General features: G+C 38.2%; 1 protein-coding gene across 2 annotated transcripts; it reads right to left on the reverse strand.

The window, feature by feature from the left end:
- Positions 1-502: 502 nt before the first annotated feature.
- Positions 503-27,895, reverse strand: LOC18444930 (uncharacterized). Of its 2 annotated transcripts, XM_020674005.2 has the most exons (16): positions 27,736-27,895; positions 27,493-27,624; positions 20,809-20,973; positions 20,498-20,659; positions 20,143-20,279; positions 18,834-19,024; positions 15,667-15,844; positions 15,300-15,566; positions 9,523-9,650; positions 9,268-9,367; positions 8,924-8,957; positions 6,455-6,828; positions 6,205-6,351; positions 3,675-3,788; positions 3,462-3,524; positions 503-735 (listed from the first exon to the last, which is right to left on the reverse strand). In XM_020674005.2, exons 3-16 carry the CDS (start codon positions 20,948-20,950, stop codon positions 706-708), a joined length of 2,067 nt encoding a protein of 688 aa, XP_020529664.1. In that variant the 5' UTR covers positions 20,951-20,973; positions 27,493-27,624; positions 27,736-27,895; the 3' UTR covers positions 503-705. The 2 variants fall into 2 exon arrangements, with proteins under 2 accessions (XP_020529664.1, XP_011627318.1); XM_011629016.3 differs by lacking the exon at positions 27,493-27,624.
- Between the last annotated feature and the right edge of the window lie 54 nt (positions 27,896-27,949).

The raw sequence follows: 27,949 nt of genomic DNA on the forward strand, positions 1-27,949 counted from the left end.
ACCTTAGAAAATAAAAATACATAACAAAATTATAAGAAATGGACTTGAGGAAAGAAGGATCTTTCTGAGAAGATGAACCAAGATAGAAAGAACCAAGATAGAAAGACACGTTAAAAGATTAACAGAAATAAGGCTTCAAAAAAGTTCCATGTACATTTGTATTTGACTCGAAACTAATAAAAGCAGTCAGTCTGCCCAGCAAAGGGCCGGTCAGCAGTTTGACAGGTCTAACTTCTGGTCCGGTCCAGTCTTGATACTGATACCTCCGAATAAGAGATTCTAATGGTTTCGAAGAATATGATATATTTACAAAAGAACACGCGGAAAGGATGTGGAGGAACGAGGCAATAGGACTACACAGATAAAGAAATCGGTAACGACCTCAAATCTTTGAAACTTGTCCATCTGTTGAAGTTGCAGCAGAAGCAAAAGAGTACTACGATCATGCATCATGAGTTAGCAGTTACAACAAATAGACCGATTATTGAACAAGCACAACCCAAAACACAAATATGAGATTGTGATTAAGACAAGACATTAATTTACAATAGGAATGAACTGATGAAATCCCAAAAAATGTGGCCGTTGAAACACAAGTTTATTATTGAGTTCAGATTACCAATCTAGAGGTCATTTCCTCCAGCACAGTACTGTAAATTATGATATATACAACGGCAATACATGCCGGCACCAACCGCCAGAAACTTAGAACTCCCTGCCCTTGAACTGCAACTCCTGTCAATCACCAGCCAGACACAAGATTCATCCATTGATGTTGGATTGAAGTTACTAAAAGGAAAGAAATAATCTATAATGGAAAGATGAAATGCATGAAAAAGATAAAACCAAGACTCAAAGAATATCTTGTAATGCTTGTTTAAACGTCATTATCATGCAATAAGAACCATTCATTTTATTTAGGGGTGGCAATGGACACGGGCCCGACCCGGGACCCGGCAGGTATACCCGAGACGGGTCCGGGTATGGGTCCAACATTTGGGCTTGGGGGTCGGACCCAAGACTTAGGTCTGGGTCCGGTTGGACCCAAGACTTAGGTCTGGGTCCGGTTGGACCTAACCTCGTACCCTTAAACTGTTGGAGATAAAATACTTCAAGCCTTATTCGTTTGGGTGTATTGAGGATCATATACAATAAGAATTCATAATCATCTTTAGCTATTAAACGATAAATCAAACGGCTTGAAATCTAATGGCAGGTGATTGTGACCTTGTTGCCAATAATATGAGTATATAATAATAAAAAAGGGCAAAAAAAAAAAAAAAAAGAAGCTCATAGTGATGGTGGCAATCGACCCAACCAGACCCAAGACCCAAGACCCAACGGGATAGACCCGACAGGTTTTGGGTATCGGTCCAACTTTTGGACCCGATGGGTCGGATCCGGATCCAAAACCCGAACCTGAATACATTCTAGTCTGGGTCTGGGTCGGGTCTGGGTCCAACCGGACCCAACCCATACTCAACCCTTTCCCACCCTTAATTTTATTTTATTTAATCATCGTTCTTCAGAGCTGTCTCTCTCCTTGCAAAGTAGGAAAGCCTCCTTGCATCACTCTAAAGCCTCCTTGCATCACTCTCTCCTCAGAGGATTCTCTCCTTACTAAGGTTTCCTTCCATGTAATAGGATTAGAATAGCTTTTCTAATTTTTGAGTTTTGGAACTTTTACTTGCACTTTATTTTAATAACAAATTATAATTGTTAATTTTTTATAGGTTTAAAATAAGGGATTTAAAAATAACTCAACATCATACAGTAGAGTTCTGAAAACAATTTAACTTTCATGGATAGGACAAAGATAAATTCTGAAATTATCTAGATTCCCTTAATTTTCTATCCATCAATGGAAATAAAGAATAAAGAATATGATACTTTTTTAGATATGAAGTGTTTACATTATATCTTATATTAATTTTGTATTTTTTTCCCTTAATTCTTTTATTGGCCAGATCTTCGATCCTGCTGATCCAGATCGCCGATCTGGAATGGGATCACTGGATGGGACAGATCCTTTGTTTTTTCTGAAGAACCCACAGATCCATTTTTTAAAACACTAATACGACCTCATACATTTAGTGTGTGTTTGGATGTACACTTTCTATTTTAACCTGTACACTGTTGTATTGCTAAAAGTAAGTACAAAAAAAAAGAGCACCCACAGCTCGGGTGGTCGAATACAAAAACCCCTTACAGAGTCCCAAAAAAGTGCTATAACAAGCACAGATATTGTAAGGGTATCATTGATAATTCAAGTCTATCAATAAACTTAATCCTGATAGTGGATTATCAGTTGTTTGGTAGCATCCCACATAAAAGATAAACTTACCGGCAGTTTTACATACAAGTTTATCTTTTTGAAAAGTAGGATTTAGTTTATTCACAGTAATTAGCTGAAAAGCATATGTTTTTAACTAGAAATAACTAAAAATAGCTAAAAAAAATGCAACAAAAGTCAAATAATTAAATAATATAATAATACAATGTATGTCTCAAGCAACTAACAAAATAATATTATGCTAAGTACATTAATATTGGATAAGATAGCCTAGTCCTGATAAATTTAATTTTCATTCAAACATGCCCTTGATAAAGTCTTAACTGGTTGTAGGATGTATCTGATTATCTCGCATTTAATTATGTAGCTGCAACCAGTTTATAAATATGAAAACGGAAATCTATCTAGAAAGGAACAATTGATAGTTCACTACAGGAGAAAATGTTCGATTACACAACTGATTCCTCGATTCCTGGTAGGAAAAAAAGTTTCTGGGCAACCAATCAAAAAATAAATAAAAATATTGCCATCGAAATATAGTGGATGGAGAACTAAAAATTCAGGCCATTACAGCTTCCTATAAAATGCCAGCACTACTAATATGATTATAGACTCAAAAGTGTTCCATAAATATCAATTAATGCTTGATTCTTCTTTACATAGATTCTCTTGCTTAAGTATATATGCGATTTGGAGGCTTGTGTAAATCATGCAACAAATGTGACCAAGACTTCAAGTGGAAAATCCTCACTGAAGAGGATGTTTCATATCATGCATATATATCAAAGGCATTTTTATTGGTTTCTTTCCTCTTTGTTACACAAAAGGGCAATTTAATCACTTGTCATGTGAGGCCAGGGTTAAAGCAAGGATATTCTTGATGCTAACAATTTACTGTGGAATGTGCACATGACAGAAGCAACAACATTAAATATCCCGCCAATCCTGCCATTTTCAAATTTATGAAAGTCTAATTTTGAAAATCTACATTATCAGATTGTCAACACTGCCTGCAGAAATTGATAATGTTCAAAATTTAGCTGTAGTCACCTCGGTGGCTCCTCTTAGATTGGCACACCACATAAGATGATCTTACTTTGTTTTTATTTCAAAGAAAACAATGAATTTTAACCATAAAAGAAAAGGTGCAGATTGTATGAGTTCTTACAGGAGAATAAGTTGGCATGTACACAACTTGCCGAGGCTGACCAAGAATCACCTGCTGCCCATACTACCAAAAGAAAGAGAATCACAAGCAATAAGTAAATATTTCGACAAATGGCATACTGTAAAGGACCATTCTACATCTCATGAGACAAAACTATCGAGTGTCAACTGACATGGTAAGCTTAAGTAGATGCAATGAAAACTTGTAACATACCAAAGAACCATTTGGTTGCATAAATGCCTGGGGCGAAGGCATTGGTGCAGCCTGCGGATTATAAATAAGTGGTTGGGGTCCACCAAAAGGGGGTCCAATCTGCATATGTATGTTCTGTAAAATAAATGAGTTGAAATCAAAATTTGCAATCATGTCAAGATCTAGGCAGCAATTTTTAAAGAAATTAATTATCATGAAAGGTGAAATAAATATGGCTTCCTCAAGATCATTTGATTGCTGAGTTTATAATCGAACACACATTTCTATAACTACTTCTCAAAGTAGAGTACGGGAATCCAATCGGATATATCAGAAGTAAATGTGGATAAAAGTTCATATTCTAAACAATTCTGCACATTCCTTCTGCAATGAAGTAACAAATCCCTCTTGCAAAAGAACTGATGTTTAATAGCCACAATTTGATCCATATTGATGGCTGTATACCGCAGTAAAAAGGAATTCAAATAAGTTAGTATCAACTATGTGCTTTCATATAGAGACCAGAAACAGTTTTTCTAGCTATTAGCTTCTTCCAGTGGGGCCTTCATTATTAACTTCTCTGAGAATATAGGAAGAGGAGATGAACACCACCCCCATCCCTCTCGTGAAAAGCCCTTCCACAATAGAAGCTAATGTCCAAGGGTGAACACTTGGATGTTTGAGCCTATCTAGTGACATCAATCAAGTAGCTTGTTGCATCATGAGAGGAGGGGGAGGGGGGGAAGGACAAGGTTAATAGAAAGATAACTTAGAGACTGGACCAGTCATGAGAACATTTGCTTCAGCCTCAATAGAAACAAAAATTAGTTACAAGGACCAAGAAGAAGGTCTCAAGCAATCTACTTCAGAAGCTCTAACTAAGCCACCCACTCTAACAATCCTTGATTCCTAAAAAGCCACCATAGGAAATTGAACTTTAAGAAGCCCTTAGTGACCTGGACATAGCCTGCATTTTTGAAAGCAAGGATTGAACAAAAGCTACACTCAGCAAACACCTTTCATTCATAAATAAGGACCTCTGCTCTAAAACAAAATCACTGTCAGGCCAGGGGCCTATGAAGTCACAAAATGTCCCATTTTTTCCCTCAATTGTAAACAGTTAACATTGGTAATGTTAAGAAGCCTGTTTGTTTCTCTCCTTGTACCCAAAATGATATGCAGTAGCTACAGGTTTAAGAGAAGACAGCCTCTTTCAGGCAACAAATAGGAGCTAGGAAACCTCAAACTAATGCACGAATAGATCCTAAATCCCAGACACGGGAGCTAGGTAGAAGAAAATTGGTCCTCATATTTTTCAACCTCCTAGCAAATGGAACAAATATTCGGGATTTACCACCTACATCTTTGGAGATTGTTTATCGAGAGAATGCTATCATAACCAGCCACCATAAATACCCGAACAATGAAACCTAAACATCTCTTGTGCTCAAGCCCTCGAGGTTTGCTGAGGAATCAATCAATGTCATCCCATCTCCCCCCTCATCAAAACCACTAATAGGAATAAACTTTTGTTCAAGGCATCATAAAGTTGATGTCAACAACTTTATGGACGTTACTGCTATAGAAAAATAATTCAGATGCAACAATCAAAAACCAAGATAATGTGTGTGTATGTGTGTGAGAGAGAGAGTATATCTTTTCCAGAATACCCAGTCCGCATAAGATATCCAAATACGAATCTACTAAACATGTACAGAACCATCACTCCAAACACTTATACCACTAAAGCGCGCCAACAAGTATCCTTCCATGATCAACTGGCATGACATTTTAGTTTATTGGTCAAACAAGAAAACGGATGCACGTTAGTGCGGTGCTAGACGTTGCTCCTTGCTTTCGAGCTTAGTTTGCTGGTTTTGACAAGACTTGGCTACCACTGGCTGCTTTGCTCGTTGCCTACACTACCTTCACTGGGATGTCGAAAACTTAAATCATACTCAGCATCTAGGATGCACAAATACTTCAAAAAGGCAATAGACTGTCTGATACTTCAGATCATATGCAAAACCACAAAAAGTGGAGGTTGAAGCTGCGTTACAGCCATATATGTGCATAGTAGCTCAAGGTATCAAATATCCAGAACAGAACTCTACTATACACACAAGCAACCTGAAATAGCTTGTTCAATTCCACTTCTTCTACATGAAATGACAAGAGTTTTAGTGTCCCTATGCTTCCCATGAGAAGTAGATAATGTCAAAGAAGACTTCAATTGACATGTGTTAGGTTCAAGACTTATTGAAAGCTAGGTCAACCAACTGAGGAAAACGCAGGGAATTCGTGGAACCAATTTTCCTCAGATTTATTTAACAAAGAAACCATAATCACAAGCCACAAGAAGTTACCATCAGAATTACAAAGTCAGCACATATACTAAATTCCACATTCCTTGAAAATTTGATAGATTTTCTGGGTTTCTTCCATTTGTGATTATATGAGGGAAATAGAGCAGTGCCAAAATAAACACAGTAGAACCATGATAACAAAACAGGAAATCATGCACGAAAGGAAAAAAAGCATAAGATCTTACCCCAAGGCCCATCGGGAGGCTGTGCATATGAGGAACAGCAGACATTGTAGTGGGCATATAAAAAGAGGCTTCAGCCACAGGACCAGCTGGCCTTAAGGGAGTAAAAGACGGTGTAAAACTCTTGGCATTTGGGTTAAGTCTAAACTCCTGGAAACAATTTGGCATAACAGACAAACCTTATCGAGTGAATCTTTATGCCCATACAAAGACAAATAACATGCATGAGACCATGCATTTAAATACAACTGACCTTGGCATTAGGATTGAGGGTGGATTTCTCTGAGGATAATGATCCCATGGATGAGCATGGTGACAATGCCGGACCACTTGATACCGAAGCAGCAGCCGTGCCCTCTGAAGTGGAAGATGTTGAACTGCCAGGTCTTGCCCGAAGATTTCGAGATTGAGTAGCTGAAGATGCTTTTACAGATGCTGAAGTCCCCAAACATTCTTCTTTAGAGGAAGTAGCCTCTGAACTCTTCACAGAAATAGAAGAATCGAAGGGACCACTTAATTGTGTTGGCATGACAGGGGAAGCCTGTGAAGGAGAATAGACAGCAGCACTAGAAGACAGTGCACCCTTATCCAAACTAGGTCTCATTTGATTTGTTGATAAGCATGTATCTGCATCCACCAATGATAGTTTACTACAGATAATTAAGGTGATTGATCCAGTCCAAATCTGATGAATATATATATATATATATATATATATATATATATAAGCAGAGCATAATGAAAACTACAGCATATTAAATATAAATATAGCATAAATATAAATATATATATATAAACTACAGCATAATGAAATAAACATGATAAAATCCATGGTGCCTCACATAATATTCAAACTCTGAATGGCAACGATATTTTAAACACTCCATGGCAAAGAAAACACCTGATCAGTAGTTATGCAATACCAACAAACACAGAAAGAGAATAAGGCGGGCACCAGGACCTTTCTCCCAAAAGGTTGTGTGTGTATGTGTGTGTGTATGTATATATGTATAATACACTCTATGGTGCCTCACATAATATTCAAATTCTGAATGTCAACGATATTTTTAAATACTCTGCAGCAAAGAAAACATCTGATCAGTAGTCATGCAATACCAATAAACAGAAAAGGAAAATAAGGCGTGCACCAGGACCTTTCTCCCAAAAGGTTGTCAAAATTGAACAACCATGAGGAACCACATTAAGATGATTCACGGAAACTAAATGAGTACTTAATATTTCTAGTGACAAGAAAAAGTTAAAAAAGATTAAATTTGCGATGGAAATGGGATGAACTGTTGCTCATGTATTGTAGAAAGCGCTAATTCATAGTTGTTGTGAGCGGGAGCAGGAGCAGGATAGGAGTGGGTTAACATTACTTCCTCGCAGTTCCCTAGTTAAGGACCGTCATAGGAGTACCCATAGTCATTATTGAGGGAGAGAGGTAACAGGTTCTGAGATGTCCGATTGACATCTCCATCCCTATTTTTATCTTTTACATTTTGTTTGTTTAGTGAATTTCCCTATCCTCAAAATTGAAGTATAAGAATTCCCAAGTCTATCCTCAAACTACCAAATCTGGGAATATAATAATTTGGAAAGGATATATTCCTCTTATTGCCCATGTTTAATTTTTGAATGAAATGAATATCTCCCAAGAGTTCAGAATAAAGAATTTACCGGGGGTTTTCCTGCTCAAGAGGGAACCCCAGGAGTATAATAAATTTAAAGACACAACTTTTCACCGATCCTACATAGGATACATGTACAATCTTTAAAATATGTAAGACAAACAGTAGTAATCTTCATTAGTTATTAGTTTAACTGGAAAATGATGATCACAGTAATAGCTATCTGACTTCATGAAGTAGATAATCCAAAAAATCCAAGGAAGGGAGTCAATTGAACTCTTCAAAGAGTTCACTGTACATGAATTCAGAGGGTTCATGAACTGGCCCAAAGTTCTAATCAAAAGTAAGGAACTATAAATTTCATGCTTTTCTTTGGCCTCTAAATTCTTTCATACTCTTCCTATAGAATATAGGACTTATGGCATCAGTGAGGGTATGGCCTTTTAATAGAGCAGAACAGCGGACCAAGATTCATGTAGCCGACCCCAATTAATTGGGAAAAGACTATGATAGTAATGATGATGATGATGATGATGTAATGGAAAATTTTAAGACTCGTATATGTTTTCTTTGTTATTTTCTTAAGATAAAGAAAGACTTGACATGTTCTTATGTCTTTTGGAATACTTCATTACAAACATAGAAGTTAAATCTGTGCTCTAATAATTTGTTCCATAATGATTGAAAGTTGAAAACCTCTAGTTAAGTGTAACGTATCATAAAATAACCAATATGTTAATGCTCAAAAGAGTATCAGAAGGAAGCCAATCACAAAATCATACTTCCTAGATGAATTTGAAGTGAACTTCAATGAGGAGGCAGATTCTTATTATTGGTCATATATGCAGGAAGAAATCTGTACGCGAAAGAACTGAAGTTGCAAAGTAAAGTCTTTGAGGGAAGCATGCAGAAACCGATTCATATGCACCTTGAACGTCCGAGGGAAAGAAAAACAGACTTTTGAAAGTCTAAGAAAGTAGATCAAAAGAGCATGTCTATGTGTCATTTAATCATATAGAATAACTGAACATCTTCACAAGTAAACAGATGTACAAAGAACAGATGGCAAAAAAGATTAATTAGAAAACCACCTTCACATTTTGGAATTTGGCCCTCTTCACATACCTGCAAAAATAGAAAGTGTAAGTATAAAAATGCAAAGGGTAAACAAAGAACATTCAGTAGCAAAACATAAGAAAACATAAAGAAACTGAGAGGAGTCAACAGGAACCAAAGCAACAGATCCCAATAGAACTCTAAAATTAAGTGTGATTGTGAATGAAGAAAAAACTGGCAAGAAAATGTGCACACATTAAACAGAAAACTTTAACAGAAAGAAGAAGAAACTGTTACGTGGGATTGTGAGCTTAAGTTCAAAGGAAATAGAAAATTATAGGATATCACAGAAGCAACTTCAACAACCATAAAAACTTACTCTTTTACTTTCTGGGAACTCATTGAGACTTTTCACCCTTGGCTGCTCATTAATCTGGCCGTCATTTAAATTATTGCGGATGTCAATCTCTTGATTTGTACTGCATATGTCAACAAGTATGCTAGCCTTAGGACAACTTCATTGTCACGGACACTAATAACCAAACATCAAACAAGATTCAAGAGTCTCGATATTCAGCCATCAAAAGTAACATAGAGCCATCTATTGCAGTACATGGGAATATTAGTTCCAAACCTTCTGACATCTTCAAAACCTGTGGCACCCTCTGCAGCACTACAGGATGCTTGCATTCTATCTTTCTCATTTACGCCAGAAGAACTAACCCTCCTGCTAGCAGAAATTCGAGATGGGAAACCACTACCCTGTACAAGACCCAAAAAAGTGTCAATCTCTTACATTAGATTTAAAGCATGTCATCCGAGAGAGAGCGAGAGAGAGGTAGAACCTATAACAGAAGTTAAAATAAGCATCAATCCAAGATGCTTGGGATTTTTGTCTTTTTCTTTTTTTCTTTTTTTTCTTTTTTTTTTTGCTGAGTGTAGGAGTTCCAGATTTTGTGGGGTGAACCACCACAAATATGTCATCAAGGGAGCTATCCAAGTAATTAAAAAGTTGACAAACGAAGGAGTAATGAGGACGATATTCATGAGCAAATCTGAGTTTAATCTGAACAAATTTCTCTATTTTACAGAAGCGAACAGGATGCTGGGAAGTTGGGATAAGGTTTGGATGATGAAGATGAAACATGATGATGGCGACAACCAGAAACACGGGTAACCCCACAGGTGATGTTATAAACCAACGACCAGTTGAAAACTAGTTGAGGACAGACATTCTAATTCTAATGGACCCAATAATCCATCATCAGTTAACATTTCAAAACAAAAAAAATTTTATCTTATGGATTCTTAAATGAAGCAAGGAGAATGTCACACGCACAACCCCCACAACCAACAAGGAGGATACCACCATTGGCATTCAAAAGACCTAATTGCAAGTTATAATTCTGGGTTTGAACATTATACACAGCATATGATATAACCCTACTACCTAGGGAGTCTTAACTAAAGACATGAAATCTCAAATCAACATGGATCATGCTTTGCACATGAAATATGTGAGTTATAGGAATATGACTAGTAACTTGCAATGAACATAGAATCCCTAACTTATGTCTCCACCCCCCAGGTTTCATTGCATATCCATCCTGAGCAACTCGAGATGGCACACAGGGCACCATTTTGGTACCTTTTTGAGCTTCTGGTTCCTTTATTTTTTTTTGCTGTATCTAGAATTCTGTCAACATTCTGGATGTAGAGCATTTTCTGAGCCCCCCCCTTCTTTTGACAAGTGCATCCCAAGGTGGTTTTTGTATAGAGCACCCAGTCTGTGGGTTGCCTAAACTCTTGTACTTAAGTTACTCTTCCTCTTAATACAGATGTTAACAATTCGGGGGGAAAAAAACGAAAAAAAGAGGTGTGAGTGCTCTGACTCTCAATTGAAGAGGGAAGACCATGCAAGAGAGCAAGATTGGCATCTGCAGAGTTAATAGGCCTCGAGAAAGAGAGGATGATGCTCCCATTACATTTCAAAATGAACCACCAATGCCCATCAACCCACCGCAGAGCCAGGGTTAGCATACCATCGAAATTTAATAGGATGACTCCAAGAATGGGAGGACTCCAAGGATGGGAGGCCTCCAAGGGATAACCCAGAGATGACAATAAGGGTTGACCTGCTAATGTGCTGCCATTGTAAAAAGAAATCCAAGGCCAAAAAGTTTCTAAACAGTTTGTTCAGTGAACCAAGGATATAATGGCACAAGTGATTCTCTGGATGATGGTGGAAAAGTGGGTCCTGTATCTATGAAAAGTGCATAGGCTTTGTTTCCAATCATCTCAACGAAAAGATTGCCTGGACGGAAACAACTGGCCAGCAGCTGGTAGGAGCAGGGATTAGTAATGCTTCAAACAGGGGGCCCACATATTTCACTCATTTTAATGGTAATGCTAAACAAACCTACGTTTTCATGGCATCAACACCATCAGGACTTGAGGCATCAACACCATCGGGAATCCAGGCATCAACACCATGAGGACAAAAAATCAACACCATCAAAGCTTGAAACACAATTTTATACTTCAAAATGACTTGTGCTGACCACAGACCTACACCCACATTAATAGTGTTCCTAAACTCTATCTTAGGTCTCAAATCATCTAGTGATTTCGCCACCACTCCTAAACAATAAATGAATCCAATCAATTTTCAAACATACTAAGCCATCCAAATAAGAACCATCTTCTAGGAAAAGATCTCTTATTCTTGGCATTTTTGGCTTTCTCGGCTTTCTTTATGTATATCACTACTATCTTTTATCTTTTTCGGGATATTTTCCTGACCATACAGGTCCCCTCTTGGATTGAGCACGCAGAGTGTGGGAGGCCTACCATCCCCCTTTTTCTCACCATTCCCCTCTCTCCCCCATTCTCGTTATATCTCTACATCTCTCTTCCCTCTTTCTTTCTAACCTTATTTCTACCTCTCACCCTCCCCTCTCTCTCACCACCCTCTTTCCATCTCCGTTTATCTCTGACTCCTCTCTATCTCCCCCTATTCCTCATTATCTCTCACTCCGCAGCTCTCTCCCCTATTTCGCCCTATATCTATCTCTCTACTTCTTTCTCTCCATCTCTCTATATCTCTCTCCTCCTCTCTAACCTCTTATCTTTTCCTCCATCATTCTCTATTTCTCTCAATCTATCTCCCCATATCGCAACTCCCCTATCTTTCTTTCCCTATTTATACTCTCCGCTTTACTCCCTCTCTCTCTCTCTCTCTCTCTCTAGCACAGTGGGCTGCCTTATTGCGCACCTCGAGGGTTCTTTTTAGAAACACTTTATATAGAAATACAAACATATTGTCATGATCTCCTTTTAAAAAAAAAAAAAAGAACCATATTCTAGAAACCCCATACAAAAGGAAACCAGTTCTTAAAACTCAAAAATCCAAATAAATAACCAAAAATATAAACATAAACCTATTGGGACCCACACATACTCCTCCATACCTTCTAACAATAAACCATAACAGGCCTTCCTCTCTACCTTCTATCTTCTGGGCTTCCAACCTACTTTCTCCTATCCAACACATAAACCCTAATCTCTCCCAATTAACCATCCCACCACCTCATGCATTCTCTATTGCACCCAACGTCCCTTAACCAACCAGCCACATTCTACTCCAACCAGCCACATGCCAGACAAATCTTCTTCACAACCCATCTTAATATCCTTCCATAACTAGCCTCTTCTCATCCAAACCAAATCCTTGAACACCCAAAACTCCATGTCTCCCTAGTCTAATGTTCAATCCTTTCTAAACACTAAAATGTCTCTAATCCACCCACGGCCAACCTACAAACACTACCCAAATGTCATCAACCCTATCAAAACCCTTTGGAACCCTAGTTCCCCAATCCTAACATCAAGGAAGTCATGCACTATAATGCCCAAGAGGCTCACTCCTCAAATGACTAGATCTTGGTACCATATTCTAAAATGCACCCACAAGTCCTGTCCACGATAATAATCCTCTCCTACATCAACACCCTGAGCTTTCTTTACAACTAGTTGAGGTTCTCACAGTAAGTTCACTTAGACGTCCAGATTGACGCCAATTGCACCATCTAATGATAACCAAAAACTTAGCATAAATCTCTCTACCAAAAGATTAACATGAACCTCTCGAGCACCAAGGAACAAACACTAGCCATGTATCATTTCAAAATGTTTCCTTCGCAAAAGAAGCATTTCCTTCCAACTTCAATTCTCCAATGCTGCCTGATATATTTCAATAGCAATAACCACTACCAGTCATGAAAAATGAAAGAATTGTTTCCACAGCTGAAATGAGACATGACACCTGCGTCCACCATGGTCATTTTCTCAGACAACATACAGCAAGCCCTGGTCCCACTTAATAAGGAAAACAAGAGTAACAAATCCCAGTACCACTTACTCCCTTGATCCCACCAGCACAATATCAACATTGCTTGAGAAACACTATAAGAATTCCTTAGAGCGAAATAACAATTTTAAATTGGGAAACTATTTTCCCCTTTTCAGTCCCCATACTGGTACCAACTTGTACCATCTGCCAAGAGGTTGGTCCCTAGCTATCCAAACATTTCCTCACCCAGCTCTACTGCTGATTGGGAAATTTCAGCTTCTTTACCTGTCTCCACATTATCCCTAACGACTAGCAAGTCAACCTTCCCCAGCTACCACTGACTGGGTAATATCGGACCCCTTCTCTCTATCTACATTAATCCACACAGAAAAGAGTTCCTCTCCCATGCATCCATGGATTTCTAGCTCCCCCATATCTGCCCCTTATACTAATAGAATCATGATCTGTCTTAGAAATCTCCCACAGCTACACCTAGTGGAGGGAAAGACACAACTCCAGTAAAATAATAACGGCATATCATATTTCAAGATCCATTGAGAATCCAATATAGTAGCCGTGTCAAATCCTTCTCTTCATCCCAAGGATGTTCAAGCCACTAGACTAAATCCCCAAGCCCTTGCCAACAACAAATTGTTCATGTCCCCAAATTTCCATACATCATCAGAAACCTTTCTTTCATCATCACGGAAACAGCTAACCTTCTGATGAGCATAAATCCACTGCCTAAATGCAACAATGATTATTGTTGGATTAAAACTCACCAAACAAAGAAAGAAGGGTCTCAAATTTTGCTTTGCAAGCCCCTTCAAAACATAATGTCAACTCCCCATTAGACCACAAAGCAAAGCCCTGCAGTTGCAGATACCCCCCAAGGCTAATTGCCTTTACCTAGGGGTGGCAATGGCAATGGACCCGGACTCAGACCCGGACCTGACCCATACCCACCTGGTATTCCCGACACGGGTCCAGGTATGCATCCAAGTTTTGGACCTGCGGGTAGGGTCCGAGTCCAATAAAGGATACCCGGATAGTCTTGGGTCCGGGTACAGGTACGGGTACTGCTATACCCGACCGGGCGGGTACCCAGACCCGAATTTTTAGTTTACCCAAAGGCCAAAGCCCCAACCCTAAAATTGTTTAAACACTTTTCCTCTTCCTCTAGTTCCCCAAACGGCCAAACCCCATCGCCATCCACCCTCCCTGCAATTCTCCCTCTCTCAGTTTCTTGGAGACATAGCTCTCTCATTGAATCTCTCTCTCTCTCTCTCTCTCTCTCTCTCTCATTGCCCACCCCTCAAAAATTAGTTCTCTATTGTTCACCATTGTAGGCTACAAAAAAGGAAGCTCATAGTGAGGGTGGCAATGGACCTGACCAAACCTGGGATCAAACGGGTACGGGTATGGGTCCAACTTTTGGACCCGACAGGTGGGGTCCGGGTCCAAATCCTGGACTCGAATACATTCGGGTCTGGGTCTGGGTCTGGGTCCACCCGGACCCGACCCATTGCCACCCCTACCTTTAACATTTCTCAGCTCTTCCCTTCACTCTCACGATCACAGAATTCAAACCTCTGATCAGTTCCGCACATGAAGCCTCCTCCAGCTTTCATTCCCATACGTACTTCATCTGCTCCATCGATCATCCCCCCACCTCCCACCCGCAAATCCTATAGGGCAATTGGGTAGGGATACTTGCACAGCCCCAACCCCCAGCAACCAAGAGAACAATTACAGAGCCATCTTATGAGGAATGCAACCACAAGAACCTCCAAAGAGTTGGTTTAATGACCATAAAAGCCACACTAAGTTTAGAACTTCATTACATTGACATGGTAATTAAAGACTTAATCCGATAATGGACCAATCGGGTATGTCAGTTCCTCTTCAAAAATAAACATTTTCCCTGAATATCCCAACATCGACATGCAAGCATATAATGTTAACGAAAGGAACTGTACAATAAAACCCATGTTAATAGATGTCCCTACAAGCATAGTCCATTAAACTTTCCATGAAAAGCAAATAATATTTGTACGTACCGGTACCCCAAGGGAAAAGCTTGATGACAGTTGGGTTACATCAGTTGATACCCTTTTAGTTACAGTCAAGTAAGAGCTGTTTTCCACGCAACCAGGAGAATTTGTAGCAGAATCAAAAGAACCTCCAAACATTTTGGTAATGTGGGCATCTGTTATTAGGTCTTCATCCTGTTCATAGGCACCATCTGCCATTCCCCTAAACACAGAGGAAAATCGGCTTTCCTCATCCAGCTCTAAATCTCCCAAGAGATGATGAATTCCCCTTTCCTGTTGAATGAAGCAGTATAAAGAGAAAAGGGAAGTGTCAGAAACGTTAGAAACAAATGATCCTGATAACCAACAATGGGATGATGTCACCACATTTTACCTCAGCTAAATGAGGATCTTGAGTGTCCTCTCCCTGAATTTCTCTCGCTATTCTTGTAGCTTCTCGTTCCAACTCTCTCATTTGAGGACCCTTCTCAAGTTTCGTGGTATAGAGTTCCTCATCAAATGTGCTCTTTACACCAAATAATTCTTCATTTGTTTGAAATTGATCCCAGTTTCTGTAAAGCCATCAATGAAGTATGAAGAGTACAGGTAAAAAAGTTGAACAGGGTTATTCAAGTACTTCAATACTTAGCATGATGAAACTCGCGAATATACATCATCAAATTCACCACTGGTAAGGATATGTTTAAGAAAAAGGTCTACAGCCTCATGTGCCCTGGATTCAAGCATAGCATACAGTCTCGGTTTTTTTTTTTTTGATTGGCTAGGCACAGTTTTGAATCCCACACCAACTCATTAAAACAGATAAAAGCATAATATTAATAAGAACTATAAAATATGGAGAGAAGAACCAACAATCAAATAGCAAATAAAGTTGTTAGTCATAAGTTCTATTATTATAAAATGACAGTTCTATTCTAAGTTTTGCCGAGGACCATAAAGTCAGGAATAACATGTCAAAGACAATAATCAAATCAAACAAAACGCTTCAGTTTGCGTAGGATGATTTTTGAAACCCGATACGGAAGGATATGAGAAAATTCAGTTTGTCTGGCCGTATGGTCTATAGTGAGAATATACAGAGAATTCTTTTAAATTGATGAGAAGAATGAAAGAAATTTTAGTGATGACAGAAATAAGCCAATATATTATTCTTACAAGTTCAGGAAATAAGCTGGAAGACTCAAGGTTTCACTTCCATAGGGAATACGGTGAACAGTGAAAGCCTGTTCAACAATATATTATTATTCCCTTTCAAAAAAGGCTGCTCATAGCCTTTTTTTCTTTATAAAATATTTGACTAACACTGTCCATAGCCTAAAACGAAAATATTTAAAAATTTGTGGAGAAGGTTGAATTCTGTAAGGACGAAAAAGAATTTCACATGCCTCTATAGGTTTAGATTAAGACAGAGAATTGAGCCTACTCAGCTAGCATTCTCAAGATTTTGCACCCAATAGGCCCATTATAGGACATCAAAGAAGCCTGTTCATAGATGTGGTTGAATCCATTCCAATCAACATTCAGATATACTCATGTTCTTATACCAGTATGAGTTGAGCCTACTCAGCTGGCATTCTCAAGATTTTGCACCCAATAGGCCCATTATAGGGCATCAAAGAAGTATGTTCATAGATGTGGTTGAATCCATTCCAATCAATGTTCTGATATACTCATGTTCTTATACTAGTATGTATATATGTTTGTTTTTCTGGCCTATAAGATTCAGGCACTCTCCTAAAGAAGCGACACAATCCCTCCAGCCATGGGCTCGCCTAAAACCTTTAATTATATAGATGAAACCAAAGATGAAGCATTACCAAGTTCCAAAGATGAATGACAGGCAAGCATACATTTACAAAAAGAACTTCTAAATTAATTAGGATATCTATTAAATCATCATAAAGCAGAATGGCGGAACAGGATTCCTGTAGCCGACCCCAAATAGTTGGGATAAGGATGATGATGATTTATTCAATCATCATCAAACTTCATGGCATTGACTTTATATTATTTTCCTATAGCAAGGTGACTTGATGGATACTCTTCTGCATTAAGTTAGGATACAATGCTACTTCTCCAAAGGCATATATGTGTCATTTTAATTGATATTTATTGGAAGAACCCTCTCCAAAGGCATATATGCTACTTCTCCAAAGGAATATATTCTCCAAAAGACTACTGCTCCAAAGAAACCCAAAAAAACTAGTCAAGTATTCAAGTCTATAATCTATATACTATATTTCTTTTATTTTTGTTTTCCTCCTCTTGGTTGTGTATTGTGGATTTGTGATTCACTGGTTTGGTAACTTTGGTTGGTAAATTTTAAGTTTTAACTATGTGTGGAGTGTGGACTATCAAACTATGGATAATTGGATATGGACTTATGAAGTATGGAGGAGTGTGTGCTATGTGGACTTGTGTATTGTACATTTGATGTGCCCTAAGTCCCTAACTCTTATGTGTTATACAGCTATACTTATATTGTTAGACTATCGAAACATCGTTCTTTCTATTGGGCTGCCTAGGTTCTGGGCGCCCGCGTCGGCGTTGGGTGGCCTAGACCCCCCCCGGCCACCTACGGTTTTCCGAAACATTGATCACAACTAAAAATGGAACATGAATGGTAGGAAAATTAAAGCCTAATAGATGGTTAAATTATAATGCAAGATATGAAGTTTCTAAAATTATTGCCACGTGTCTGACAGTTACATAAGGAGCTGATGTGAGAATTGAATTATAATGGGAAATTTATCAAACCAAACATGAGAAAGTGTTAAATAGTTACAAAGCTAGATGTATTTTCATCAATTTCCCAATCGTAATTTTACAGTTTAAAATTTATTTTATGACATTTTTTTAAAACTTGGCTGTTCAAAACATAATGAGAAAATCCTTTCATAGGTAGCAGTATGTATTTAAACTGCCTATAACAAAATGGTATGTGAAAATGTAATTTACCCCAACCCCAACTAAGGCTACCAAAAGGCCGAACAGGCCTGCGGGCCTCCATGATGGGTTTTACCCACACTCTAATGCCTGCAAGCCTGGCGCTATCAGTTCACGGGCCAAGCCTGTGCCCGTGCAGCCTGGCCCAGCCTGAAAATTGACCATCCTATACTCCATAATCGAGTATATGATTGTATACAATGTGTATGGACAAAGTGCATTGGCCATATACAAATTGTATATACTTCCCTTTCTATACTATATAAATTGTATATACTTTCAGTAAAATGTATGGAATATATATCCATACCATTCCCACGTCTCAAAGACATAATTCAGGCTGGACCCTGCCATAACTTTTCCATATCCATAACTTTTCCATATGTTCAAGCCCAGGCCCAACCTGGGCCCAGAAAATTCGGGCCAGACATGGGCTGGTCTGGCCCAGTCCTTTAGCAGCCCAGACACCAACCCAAGTGAACCAGTGAAATATGTGACTGGATGATTTAATATTCATTCTTGATTAGTTTCTGGAAGAGACATTATGAACTAGCAAGTTAACACTATCATATGTAAATAAACCTATAGTATCACCTGTTCCATGTGTTATCAAATGTATTCTCTAAATCAGGACACAGAGGATCATCATTATCAGGGGTCCAAGGTTCCAGCTCTCTTTCCACATCAATAAGATGTGATTGAGATATCGAAGTATCTATCATGAAGTCATGCCTCTTCTCATGTGTACTGAAGTTTGACAAGTAATTACTCGTAACTAGCACATCCTGAGACAATGCAAAAAAAAAATCAGAAATGTGTAAAAAGATAAAAAAATTACAATCATATTAAGCAAAAAATGGAAAGTGGTAAATGATTCTACATTATATGCATGTGAATGTAACCTACTGCTCAATACAAGGAGAAATGGAATGTGTAAAAGATAACAAGTTAAAAAACTTTGCATCATATTAAGCAAAAAAAGGAAAGTGGAAAGTAATTCTACATTATATGTGTGTGACTGCAACCTATTGTTCAATGAAAGGGGTAATCGAGTGCACAACAAATTATGTAACCTTTGTCTTTCTGACAAATTGCATAACCTTCTCTCTCTCTCTCTCTCTCTCTCTCTCTCTCTCTCTCTCTCTCTCTCTCTCTCTCTCTCTCTCACTCACACACACACACACAAACACACACACACTCACTCACACACACACACACAAACACACACACTCACTCACACACACACACACAAACACACACACACTCACTCACACACACACACTCACTCACACACACACACAAACACACACACACTCACTCACACACACACACAAACACACACACACTCACTCATACACACACAAACACACACACACTCACTCACACACACACACACAAACACACACACACTCACTCACACACAAACACACACTCACTCACAGACACACACACACATGCAAACAAATTCAGAGGCATAGATACATATATATATGAATACACATGCACAAGTAATTATAGAGACTATCAGCATGCCATACTATTAACTTGTTAAGAGACTTGAATTCAGCCCCACCAAGCTACTAAAAGGGGCAACTCCAACACTTCCTCATTCCACATTAGCTCATTGGGAGCAGGAAGCCACCCTTTCCATCACCTTGGGTGAAATCTCTGTTGTTCCTTCTTGAGAACTCTGATGAGCATATTACCAGCATATTTCAGTTTTGACTAATTCAAGGTTATATTTCAGTCTTGACTATTTCAAGGTAGATTAGGAGCTGCATGATTGTATTATAGAAGAATATAATCCTTATCTGGACAAAACATGCTTATAAGCACAAAGAAATTCTCGTATATTTTGGTCAATCTACAGATTCAGATTTCAGAAAGTCAAATAAAATAGAACCTTTGCTATGACTTGCACAAGTTCTTTTGCAGGGATGATCAAAGTCCGTGAGGGGACTTTCCCTGCAGAATCAAAAACCATCTTCTGCCCTTTAACAGATCCATCTTTAGTAAGTCTAGCCATTTTAAGAATTAGTCCTGCAACACCAGTGACCATCAATATTAAGAAAGTCAACTGGTCAAACATCAAGAATAAATGAGAGAAACTAGTCTTTTATTTTTAATGAGACTGGGTTTCCAAAAAGCAATAAGAGTACGAGGGAAAACGACTGGACAAAAAGGTCTTACAGCTATAAAACAGAAGTGTCAGATGAAAACCAAACCAACAAAAACTACATAGAACTTGTGTGACATACCAAAATCTTTGTCACTGTTTGTTGCATGAAATATCCCAGTGAAAACAGACCCATTTTTCACTTGTACATCAACATGATGTCCAACGAGGCATGTTGTCAAAAAAATTAGCCGGTTGCGAGAAGTACTGTCATACCCTTCCAATTTGTTCCCATTTGCAAAACCTGTAATGCCATGTAATAAATAGAAACAAATGTTCTACCAGTACATAGAAAGAAATGTTTTTCTGAAACTGCTCACAATATATTTCTGATATATTCAATTAACAGAAATAAATGTCAAATCAACATATTTCATTAAGCCATCATCATACCTGCATTGCCAAAGCTACTGGAGCGTGACCTTCCAGAATGGAACCTATTATCCGATCGATTTCCCATCTCTCTATCAGTTCTTCGACGTCCAAATCCATTAGCAGGGGATGGCCTTGGTGTTACTAATTGTTGATGACTCATTCTAAATTGTAGTCCTCAACCAACTGCAGAGTGCAGACCACATTAAAACAGTTTTACACCTCCTTTTAAAACAAATTTCATACTTTTTTAATTCTAGATTTCAAGCATATACAGATGTAATGTCTCAACAAAATAGAAGGAACTTATCCAAAGAAAACCTAAGGAAGCTTCATAATCCAAAAAAGCTATGGAATATCAAAAGCATCCTCAATGATTTATGAAAGTTACAAATAGAATTGCAGTCACCTAGTTCACCGAAGGTTATCTTTGTAAGGCACTTATAACTGCCATGCTGCCCACTATATTTCTGCATAGGTGGAGTTCATAACATAAGGTAGGTACATAAAGATCAATGTTAAGGGTGGTTCAATTTGGAACCTAGAGAGGATTTACACTTTGGCCTCAACCTTTCAGTATAAGGCTCATCTAAGTTTTTCCAATATTATCAAGAGAGAACCGGACCAACAATGAAAAAATGGAGGCATTGGTTCTGTCGGACTGGTCAAACGGGACCAGTTCACAGGTCAGATTGGTCAAATTTAAAAGAATAATAAAAAGACAGGAAAAAACAAATAAACTGAAAAATTAGATAATGGTAAAAAATCTGAAAAAAAGAAAATTCAAAAGAAAATAAAATTATTAGGAACAATATGAAAATTATAAATTCATAAGTGCATAAAAGCCAAATAAGCATATCGATCTCAAAATAAAGAAAATCTGAAAATACTTAGAAACACATAAATCCTAACTATGGAACAATCTCCATAGTTCAACATTTCCCATATATTCATTTAAGTAAAGAACCAAAAAAAAGTAAAAATCAATTTTCCCTATCAAAATAAAAAAACAAAAATGCACAAAATCATAACCATGGACCAATTCTCATATTTCAACATTTACCAGAGTTCCATTCAAGTATTAAACAACCAAAAAAAAATTTAAAAACCAAATAAACAATACTAATATAAAAAGATTTACAAAGTCCACCAAATAAACAATTACCTTGCCCATTAAAGCCAACAAAAACCATTATATTGAATGCAAGAAACCACCATACATCCCTAAAAACAAACCATCACGGTGATCTAAAAGAAACACCATTATAAAAGCCAAAATTGTTGTCCACCTTTTTTAAAATCTAAAACAAATAAATCAAAAATAAACCAAACAAACTTACTTGGAGCTTAAAATAATTCGGAATAAGTGGCCAGAATTAGAAAGTCGCTGGAAAGTAGGACCCAAGCTTGGGTTTTTGGGTATAGAGAGATATAGAGCATAATTTAACAATCTCTCTCTCTCTCTCTCTCTCTCTCTCTCTCTCTCTCTCTCTCTCTCAAAATACTAATTTTTTAAACCCCAGGACCCACCTAAATATCGTTATTACCAAAATGCAACTAACTACATTCATAAAGACAGAAAACAAACCACCCAAATGGTTGCTGACAGAAACATAACTAGAAATGGCACCATTTATTTTTACTGTAGCATGTTCAAGATCGGCCAGTCCGGTGTGGATGGGGTCTTCAACCAATGGGCCATTGAACTAGAGAATATCTGGTTCAATGCCTGAACCAACCAGTCCAGGCATTGAACCAGATATTCTCTAGTTTAATGGCCCACCGGTTCAAGACCCCATCCAACAGGTGAAGGCACTGGTTCTCTGTGCAAACAGTCAAATCAACAGGTCTTGTCCAGTCATGATTTCACAGAGGCTTTTTTTTTTTTCCAATTTTGCTTCAAGGACCTAATATTCACAAAGGATTTTCTAATCATCTAACATGTAATGATACAGGCAGAAATATAATAAAATAGGTCATTTAGAGATTTATGGCAATATGTCTTAAGTTAGAGATTGAGAACTTATAGGGAAAAAAATATTTCTAAATAGGTAAGAATATCTTAGGAAGTATTAAAAGTGGACCCAAAGGGTATTATGAAAAGATTCTTAATCTCAAGATGGTATTTGGTTCCCACAAAAAGTAGATTCAGAATGTATTATTGCTTTGGTACCTAGCGAAAAAGATTTTTAAATTTATGCATTGTGTACTGTAAAGCTCGGTTTCGACCCAAAGGGTATTATGAAAAGATTCTTAATCTCAAGATGGTATTTGGTTACCACAAAAAGTAGGATTCAGAATGTATTATTGCTTTGGTACCTAGCAAAAAAGATTTTTCAATTTATGCATTGTGTACTGTAAAACTCGGTTTCTTTATATATGTTCAACAGGATGCGATCTTAATGTTTTCATTGTGTTCCTCGTCATTTTTCCATGGGCTAGCATCATGGAAGATGCTAACTGCCCTATTTTGACGGGAGAACCAACCGTTTTTTCTTTTCTTTTTTAAGATTGGCGGGAGAACTACAAGCATTAGGGTCAGTCTTCGTAATAACTTAATCAAGTATCATTTGTCCTTCTTTCATACTCCAAAAAGAGAGGGTGAAAATCAGGGGTTTAGAGGGAGTTCTTGCTAAGAGGGAATATACCACCTAGACAGATAAGCAGCGGTTTGCAAGTCTTAGCACCAAGGTAGTCTGGGGATGAGACACTTGAGCGAGGTTACAAAAATCCTAGGTGGCCCCTAGGCGCACAGCACCCAGGCGGGCATCTAGACAGCCACCCAGAAATGCTGAAACACATTCAATTCTTCAAATCATTGAAATTTTGATTCTTTGAATAATTGAAATAGTGAAAAACATAAGCAAATTATAGTGTATTAGTGTCCATATTCCATAGTGGCATACTCCATACTTCACAGTTAATAAAATCATCATATATACATGCTCCAATTCTCCAATAAGACCAATACAAAATGATGTGATACAAAAGAAATGAAAGAGGAGATCTTTGATTCTTCAAATCAACAATTTAATCATCATCTTCATTCACTTTTAAGGGATTAAGATTGAGTTTTTTCATTTGGAGGGATTTAGAATACCCCCAAAACACCCTTTTCCCTCTCTTTCATGGGTCAAAAAGACCCAATATGTCCTCATGGCCAATTTTCTTACTGCAAAAAATGGGCTTGGGCCTTAGGCACATGCCTAGGGCCAGGCACTGGGCACCCACCTAGCCCAACTGAGCAAGCACCCAATAACTGTGCCCAAACATCCCCACTAGGTGCAAGTGAGGCAGCCTGGGCCCCTTGGATGCCTAGGTGTTGGGCAGTATGTTTTTTAAAACATTGCGCCTGAAAATGGTAAATAAGTGTAGGTTGAGTACATGATATTGGAGTTATGAGGGAAAGATAGCAACCAAATTAATGGAGGGGAAGGAAGAAGGGGGTGTGAAAATTTGATGGAGGGATAAGGATCTCAAGATTCTTCAGTATCTTGAGTTAAGGAAATGAGATTTGCTCTATTACAATGGACTTCGTAAGTGGGGTACACTATAGATCAAAGTAAGAGTAGTGTCTGCTTCCAGTCAAAGGTGGGGTACCAATGAATTTTTAAATGCTAGTGCAACTTAGCTTTTGCAATCAAAGTGCTAATTGAAGACTCCATGGAGATGGACGTGATTTGGGTGGTTTATTCTGCTTTGTTTAGAAGGAAACTAAGAAAGGCAGAGACGTAGGAATTTGGATTTATGTTGGAAGAATGCCTCAGAGAGTAGTGCTTCCTTGGGAATGATCCAAGAAAAGATATGGAAGTGGGACAATGTGAGTATATCAATCAAACATTTGATTAAAGTTTAACTACGAGAGTGAGAGTTCTGGTACACGCCTCCTCTAGGGCACACATGCCACACTTTGGTTTATTTACTATATTGTTTTGCCATGGTTTTCAAGACTCGTTAATATGGATCACCTCCAAGGTGTGAGTGGCAAATCCCAAACGTTATTCTCATGTGTAGGGAGGCAAAGAAAGCTTTAGGACATATACTCATACAATATCCATTGGCACACAGAATTGGAAGAACTTTCCTTAGTTTATTAGGATCCATTGGGTATTGCCAAATTTGGTAGAGAGACATACAGTTGGCTGTCTAGTGTGACCCTAAATAAGAAGAACTGGCCCCCAGAAATCTTTTAAGGCATCTAGAAGGAGAGACACAAAAGGATATTTAACAACATGTATGTCAGTTGTGAAGTGTATCAATGATTATGTGATAATGTAGGCACTAAGATGCATTGAGATATTGGTTTCGCTGTCAAGGACTTCCACCAAGGATGGAAGATCACCAACCACATGACCAACCTGCAAGACAAGCTAAAGGTCTTATGATCCAAGCCACCAGATGAATGTCCTGTGCTCGATTTTGACATTGGCTCTAAGGAGATAGAATGTGTAGTTACATTGGCCTTGAAAGAATATAAAACTATTCTGATGCTAGGGAGACAAAAGCGACCGCCTCACTAGGTCTGCAATATTCCCTTGTTCTCTAACGGGTCCTTGATTGTAGAAGGCAATATGTAAAATAACACAAGGTGAGAGCAAAGAGAGAAGGACATCCCAAGGGATCAACCAATATCATGGAGTTGATATCAAGAAATGTCACAAGTATGAGGTGCCCACATGCTCATAGAAGCCAACAGCATGATAGATTCCCTTGCTCTGAAAGAAAGTAGGGAGAGACTCTCTTTTGTACGAATATTCTTGTCCTGACCCTTCATATTTTCATTAACCTCCATCAGCACCCCTTTATTTTTCTCTTGTTTCATGTTTATTGTTTCCATAACTTTCTCCCCTTCTACCTCTTATCTCTCTTTGTTCTATCGTCTCTCCTTTATTGATTATTTATCTTCGCTTGCTACAGGTAACTTGAAGTAAAACATTGTCCTGGCTTCTATCCATCGAATAAAAGTAAGATTTTCAAGAGCTTGAAGTGATAGGTGATCCATCCGAACCGAGCTTAAGATTCATGGTGGGGGATGGAAATAAAGCAAAATCCTAACCAATGTTTGTTATGGAACTAGAAGTTTGGAAAGTCAACTCCTACGCATGGTCATCAAAGCACCCATTAACAAGACGGTGGTTGGTGGATACATACAATACAAGGAACAGGGGAGAGGGCATTATGGGATCCAGCATAGAGAAGGAACAAGAGGGATAGAAAATTAAGGATCTAGGATGATTCATAGGATGATTGGATAAAACTTCCATTATAAAAGAAGAATAGACAAGATATAATGGAAGTTGGACAATGTGAGATAATTCTTGATCAATCATTCTTTAGGATCCTTAATAAGGAGGAAGAGACTAGGCTCCGAAGCCACCTTCTTGCAAGAGTAGGGAGAAACTCCATGCTAAAGATTCCGGCCGGATAACTGTCCACATAATAAGGTCCTTATCATAGTCCAACTCAAAAGGGGGTCGTATTCAATCCTCACACAAAAATTTCTAGTGAGGCTGAATAGGACATGGCTGTCTCATTAAAACTACACCTGTAAAAGTAGGACTACAACTATACTTTCCAAACTATTTGAGAATGGCTGGGTGACGCTATGGTAAGTGTGACTCAGTGTTGATTGTTGGCCCGATTGTCGGCTTCCAAAAAGAGGTCATCTATATGGATGACATTCCCGTCATGTGATTTCTTAGGAGATAAAGGAATAACAGAAACTAGAATGTAGTGTAAATTACTGAGAAGGCAATGAAAACTATCAGAGATACAGTGATTTCAACCTAGTCGAGACAGAATTTGAGGAATTTATAGTGAAGATGATGCATTAAAGAAAGATTACGAGTTTCAGAGCCACAGAAATTTTGTCCAAGGGAATAATGGGATAAGCTTGCCTACTTGAAAATCAATCTTGACAGTAGCTCCTTAAAGTCCAAGAGAGTTGAAATTATCACTTAGAAATTGATTATCAAAGCAGAGTACCAGCATATTACAATGTCATATCAAAGAGAAAAGGTCCATAGATAGGCTAGTGGAAAGCCACAACAAACGACATATAAACAAGAAAGGTTTCTTTCACTTTTTCTGGAATCAGAAACATTTTCTCTCACGTTTTCTCGATTCTCCTAGTACTGGATGGCAGTTAACACAATATTAGATAGCCAATAGCCATGGTGAGATGAGAATCACCCATTGAGAAATTCCGTCGCCATGAAATAGATTTGTACATTGGCAGCTTGCGAATGCATTAAGTTTTCTTTTCCATGTGCTCATGGAAGTCAACGAAAAGATAAGACTTTCTAGCACATGGTGAAGATGGTACAGAGATCGTACTAGCTGAGGAAAAAAAATTTTATAATGTGCCCTAGATGACATCTACAATTTAACTTGCATATACTCATCTTAAGCAATTTAATGGTCATTTATACTAATAATGCCATGACTATGCACATTATCATAACAGAAACAAACATGATACATAGTCACAGCAGAAAATAAATACTCATAATTGAATCAACAACTGAAAATTTCAGGTTTTTAACGGGAGAAGGTCTAGGTATGGAGAGAGAGTGTGCGTTTTTAAAGCAAACATCAAGCGAAGACACAGACTTATCTACCAGGGAAGAAAAGACTTATGTATGAGGAGCAGAAAAGGAAAGAGGAGAACAAACAGCAGGAGAAGATAGGGAAAGAGAGTCCCACCAGTTTAGGGTGATCTAGATCCTTTCGTATTGTTTTTCCTTTTTTTTGCAAAATACAAGTGTATTCTGGTAACTGGTAAGAGGATCAAATAGCTTTCAGATATTCTGGTAACTGGTAAGTGTATTCTGGTAACTGGTAAGAGGATCAAATAATTGGTAAGAGAGAGAGAAAGAGAGAAAGGGAAGACAAGCGGGCCGCAATAGCATAGGAGTGTGAAAACCTAGAGACAGAGTTTGCATGTACCTGGTTATTGAAGCCTCCTGCGACGAGTAACTGAGGTGGACGGGGAAGAAGAGAGAGAGAGAGCTAGGGCTGGCAGTGCGGACAGAGGGGTGCGGCAAGGAATGGGGCTGGCTTGCTTGCTTCCTTTCCGGGTCCACGAAAGGGAAGGAAAGAAGGCCTTGCTTTGTTTCCCCTTCGCTCTCTTATTTCTATCTAATTTATTTCGGGGAAAATT

The sequence above is a fragment of the Amborella trichopoda genome, chromosome 13 (genome assembly GCF_054954075.1).
Source record: "Amborella trichopoda isolate Santa Cruz 75 chromosome 13, AtrichopodaSantaCruz75HAP2 v2.0, whole genome shotgun sequence".
Lineage (NCBI taxonomy): Eukaryota > Viridiplantae > Streptophyta > Magnoliopsida > Amborellales > Amborellaceae > Amborella > Amborella trichopoda.